Genomic DNA, 6000 nt, shown 5'->3' with positions numbered 1-6000 from the left:
TGAATCCATAACAATTGTGTTATTGTAAAACTAATGTAGTATTATACTAATAATATGATAACTACTATAGTGCATGGCCTACAACGTTAAACCTTAGTGTATTACCAATATTCAATTCATTTATGAGCTGCATTATGACAAACAATATGTACATTGTGATGTCATCCACAAGCAATAATGTAAATTGTGATGTCATAGACAAAAATCTTGAACAATGAGTGTAAAAAAGGTCAAAATTTGCAAGTCAGAAAATCTAGCTTTTATCATAGTAGTTATCAAAATTAATTCAATTTTTTTATTTGACATGAAAGAGTATTGGTATAAGTCCAATACATGTGAATTTCAGTTCTTAATTTTTATACCCATTTTTTTTATAGGCCCTCAAAGTTTGGCCTCCGAAAAATGCATGTAGCAAGTTGAAACCTTTATAATCATATCAAGAAGTTCTCTGTCAACTTTTTAGTTTACATTTTTGGTTTTCTTGGATCTTAAAATGTCTGTCTAGCAATTTTCAGCCATTTTGTTTGATCATAGGTTAAGAAATTAGAAATACTATAGGAAATTGGACAACATCACTGAAGCGGAACAGGCAAAAATGGTGATTTTACTAATGACCATAACTCTGCTAATATTTAAACTTTTTCAAAATTTTTTTTTGTATTCTTCATATTTCTTTGACATCTACAAGTATGCCAAATTTCAAAAAAATCTATGACATGTGGTGTAACCCATTTGCTCATTTGGCATGGAATGACCCTAGTGTGGAAGCTACACCGTTATGGCCAGCGAATCGCAACAGCCCGCCGCACCAGTAAGCGCCCAGCCCTGTGCCGACAGCAGGGAAGGACACTTCCCCCCACAATGAGGCTGTCATCCCAAGCGCAACAAGACCACTTATTGATTAGTTCAGTGAGGATTCGCAGTCCCACCGCCCCCACCCCGAGCCCACCCAATCCACCACGACATTGTTCAAGCCTGGTGAGTCCACCACAACGAAAGGCGGAAACCAAATCACAAACTGACAGAACCAGCCCACCAAAATAACCAAGCCACACTGGTCCCTCAAACGTCCAGCAATGCAAACACGATGCAAAACTACACATTCCCGCCACCTGGGTACTGGGTAGTCTTGGCCTGGTTTTATCCTCTGCTGAGAGTAAAAAAGAAACACAAATGATAAACATTGGAGAAATTGAGTCTCCTTCACAACTTAAGAATCGAACAACGCAAAACTGCTAAAACAAAACGTTTTGATTGAGTGAAAGAATCACTGTAAGCAAACAATGCCAAAAGGTGCGCCCATGAAGTCATGGGAGTGTGAGGTATCAAAAATTTGATCAGGTTGTTATTTTTCTACATCAATGTGACGACATTGACGTTAGTTACTACTTTAAAAAATCTATATCTTTGCTTCTGCAGAAAATCCGCAGAAAACGTCTTTTTTTACATGTTTAGTATCGGCCACAGTATCGGCCAAATTTTGCCGATACCGATGCCGATACCGATACTCAAAAAATGGCCGATATCACCGATACCGATGCCGATATATCGGTACATCTCTAGTTGGAAGGGTGTTTGGCTTATGTTTACACAGAGTAAAAAAGGGTTTAGGCATCTAGGGAAGTGACCCAATTTCAGTTTGGTAGCTATGTTTTATGACGTGTTTAATTTAATTCGTTCAAGAGAGTCAAAACTTCAAACTTATAATTTGAGAGTATCCTTTTTTACATTTTTGTTAATATTTTGTAAAACAACGTCACGTTTGCAACGTTGTAGCCCAATAAACGGATATTATAAATTGTATAGCTGCTGAGCTTTCATAAGCTAACTCACGGCACTTTGTAGCAATTACCAAAAAGATCAACCAAAGTCATTGGCGGGCAATAAAAAGCGTTTTTGCACCGGCTAGGTGGCACTGCAGCAGAAGGGTCACATGTCAAAACCGAAATAACTGAAATCAAAGTACACATCCATGTACAGTACAACTGGTAGTAACAAATACGAGATCGTTAGAATCTACACAGTGAAGTAAATACATGGAATTACACAAATAATTGCAAATAATATTGAAGAAAGCGCACCGATCGAAGCCAAGCCAGCTTTGATTTTATTGTCAACATTGTCATCTGTATAATGAAACAGTATCAAGAACAGCATCCACCGCGTGTGTGACAAAAATTCAAAGTAGCAAACTCAATTACAGGGTTAGCATCATTGGTTCAAATCTACGTGAGGTTGGTAAATTACCAAAACAATCTCGGGAGAAGATTTCCTGGCGCATCGAGAGACAGGAAACGCCCAGGACGGCAACTGGTACATAACATCGAAGCAACGTTGGAGGAAATAGAATTGACACAAAATTAAAGGCTTATCCCGTTTATCCTTCTACTTTATTGTTACATAAATCATCTGTTTTCTATCATTTTTATTCCACAAAGCGTCATCATCACGTCACTAGTACGTCACCAGCACGTAGATCATCCTGCAGATGAAAGTAAACGTCACTTTAATTGGAAAGATGAACCATTGGTGACGTCGCCACTAGCAAGTTGGCCCCCGGGACTCATAGGAGGTACGCAGAACAAAAACAACTATCATACTTTTATACGATTTTTATAAATAATGATATATAGTTATAAAACTATAATTAAGAATAAAATTAATATACCGCCTTTACATACTTATGAGTGAAAAAATATAATGTGGCACAACGTAAGTGTGGTGTCATGTATCGCAATGCATGGATACAAAGACCAATCGAACATCATCCTTAACCTGACAAAGTCATGTATACCTGTACAAATAGTAGAAGAAGGACACCAGAAAGAATACGAGCTTGATCCATCCCTCCTTCATGCAGTATGAGAGAATGTCGGCATTCATGATGGTGGTTGGGTCATATAAACCAGGTGCACTCATCACAGGACGCTTGCTGTATCTACAAATAAGAGCCAATGTTAAAGTGTAAATGTGCCAGAGTGGACTAACAAGTTACATAAGAACTTGTCAGAATATTTAAACTTATTTTGGCATTGTCAGTTTGTTGGAATAATGTCAATGTTTTGTGTATTTTTAGCCAAAAAAATCTATGGCAGTAGATATTACATCTATTAGAAAAGTTTAATACTTTTGTCCAACCACCATTTTATTCACATCTAATCGCAATACAATCACTGGCCTGCAGCAAACCTGTAGATGTTGTAGCACATTAATGGAAGGTTTAAGAGAACAGAAGGCCATTCCCACGCCCACAAGAACAAGAGGTTGAAAAAGATGAGAATACCATACTCAGGTAAAACCAGCTGCAAGATAGAAAACAAGTAGCAAGATCAAGTAGCAAAATTAAAATTCCATCAACATCAAAATATTGACACAAAATCAAAAATATCACTCAATCTCAAAGATTGCAATCATTATTTTAATAAATTAACCTTTTGATATCATAAGATTTAAAGTGTAAAAATAAAAATGTTGAAAGTGAATGATAATGACTCGATGTACAATTAAACATTCAATTTAAACCATTTATATATAAAACTGTATGGTACATGGCTCGAAATGGCCCGTTTCGGTAAGTCCGATTCGGTGAGTCTGATTCCTTGACAGGGGATTTTTTCAATTTTTTTAAAAAATTATCGGGTACCGTAGCCTAATTATCATTGCCGTTTTAGGATTAGGGGTTAGGAGTTAGAGTTAGGGATTAGGGATTAGGAACTCACCGAATCGGACTCACCGAATAGTAGCAGCCCTACATGGCTAGCCTATGTTGTATCACTACCAGTCTACCACCCATCAATAACTATGAGCACAAAAGAAATAACTTTTGCCCCAGAGGCATCATAGATAAGAATCGTCATTACCCTGAAAGGTCTCTGAGCTTGTTTCAACTAAGTGATAACATAAGGAAAGAAAAAGAAAGTTTTACTATAAACAGATTATGAATCTTTCATCAGTGTAGTATACTCATTAACGGTTATAGCCAAATTGTTCGTAAACAGTTGTTCGTAAAATGAAATCCGTAAAACAATTCTTCGTATATATATATATATATACATCAAATCTCAATTGCACGCACAAAGAAATGCTTTGGGAAGAATTGTTTTACAAAGAATTAATTTTATGAAGAATTGTTTACAAAGAACTGTTTACAAAGAAAACGTCGGACACCCTCATTAACCACGAGCACATTCTAATGAAGGTCTAGTTTGAACTCACAGGATTTAAGCTGTTGCATTGATCAATAGGATTTTTGTAGTCGGTTTTTAATTCATCGAAAGCAATAATCTAAAAAAAAATCTGTTAAACACCAAGATGTTGATTGTTGAACAGTTTAAAGTATTGCATGAAGAAAACAAGGTTGGTGGTATTTTTAATAACGGGTCTTTTTACTCCTGTCCTGTCTATTCAAGTTACGGTTGAAAAAATCACACACGTAATAAAGAAAACTAACAAAATCACACATTGCAAGTACAAATAAACCATAAAAATTTCAAATACAAGCCAAGCAATTACCTGCCATATTGCAAAAAATATCAGAAGCGCTGTAAATACAAGTGCTAGAATATAACAGAATGCAGCAAAACTGAAAGCCATTACAGCTATCTTTCATCCAACTTTATTGATCTAATAAATTATCTGAGATTCTGAGTAACTTGCATAAGTTGAGCTGTCGTTCCATTCATGTAAGGTATCCTAACCTATCAGAAACAGAATAAAAAAACATTGAATATATATTTATATATATAAAGATGAAAAAAAATCATCTGTTAATGCAAATCCAATATAATAGTACTAAGGCCCAATAAATATTACAACAGGATAATGGATGTAATAGTCAAACACAGTAGTCAAAAAATAAAATCCAAATTTTTTAAAGCAGTTATGATATATATACCGGTATCATAAGTGTTCATACATCACTGGGTATTTGCTGATTCATAAAATTTTCAAAAATAGCTTCTCGAATGAAGAAGTAGTATACATTCTGGTACAAACTGTTGAACTTATGATATTTTACATACTACCCATTAATTCCCGGGCTGATTAATAACAGGGACTCACTCAATTTTTTCCATTTTTCAGTAAAAGTCATAAGAGACTGTAAACTCCTTAGGGAGATAGATTTTTCTTGTCACTATTGCATAATTGCAGACAATGCAGAGGCTTTGAACCACTGACGCAATCCCAGTTACCGAGATTGGCAAACTTGTTGTCTGTAAATTATTCTATCGAGTAGCCTAAGTGTACTGTAGTATGTACGTACAAAGGCAGGCATTAACCACTGAGCTTACAGATTGGATTGACAGTGTACCATTTCTATTGTGATGGGCTGATGGCCTAGTGTAAGTGTAACCTATATGGGGAAGTAGGAATTTTAATACTTTGGTGTAAATCTGACTAAAGTAACTAGGATAGTTATATAATTTTGCCTACATAGTGAAACATCTTACGGTAAGAGTTACGGTAACCTATGAGCATTCTGCATGTGGTACGAAACGGTATGCACTCTAAGAGAAACAGAAAATAAAATATGGCTCTGTTTAATTTGTATGTTTTGTATTGCTTTTAATCAAAACCATATGATATTTTATGTTTTGTCTGTTCACATTTAGCTTAAAACTAAGTAACAGAGGACAACTTCTCTTACAGCAGTCCTGAAGTTACTGCTATGTCACAGTGTGCAGAACATCACAGTTTAAACGTTATCAAGGTTGATAAATATAGCTAGGAATAGGCAATTCAGAATAATTCACTATTCCAGAATTATTCCGGAATACTAAATCGAACCCAGAATCGAATCCAGAATACCGAATCCTATTAACTTCCAGGCTCCAGCAACGCAAAAAGTAAAAAAATTCATGCAATGTTTATTTGCAATTTTAGACACAAAAGCAACACAATTAAAGTAAATGTTTGTTGCAGTGCAACATATGAAGGCATTCTAAATAACTGCCAGTCAAACGGGAGCAGTGTTGCCAGATGCTGGAAGCTGCTTGGCAC

The 6000-nt window shown here is 35.7% G+C and overlaps 1 protein-coding gene across 1 annotated transcript; it reads right to left on the bottom strand.

Annotated features, from left to right (window-relative positions):
• Nucleotides 1-988: 988 nt before the first annotated feature.
• On the bottom strand, nt 989-4687 carry LOC145784597 (protein cornichon homolog 1-like). Its single transcript, XM_082596454.1, has 5 exons — nt 4513-4687; nt 4216-4284; nt 3190-3302; nt 2795-2938; nt 989-2482 (listed from the first exon to the last, which is right to left on the bottom strand). The coding sequence occupies exons 1-5, from the start codon at nt 4591-4593 to the stop codon at nt 2455-2457; spliced, it is 435 nt and encodes a 144-aa protein (XP_082452580.1). The 5' UTR covers nt 4594-4687; the 3' UTR covers nt 989-2454.
• Nucleotides 4688-6000: the final 1313 nt, after the last annotated feature.

This window comes from Aplidium turbinatum, chromosome 15 (genome assembly GCF_918807975.1).
Source record: "Aplidium turbinatum chromosome 15, kaAplTurb1.1, whole genome shotgun sequence".
NCBI classification, from domain to species: domain Eukaryota; kingdom Metazoa; phylum Chordata; class Ascidiacea; order Aplousobranchia; family Polyclinidae; genus Aplidium; species Aplidium turbinatum.
Note: the sequence above shows the minus strand (reverse complement) of the source record. Positions and strands in the feature narration are given on the sequence as shown.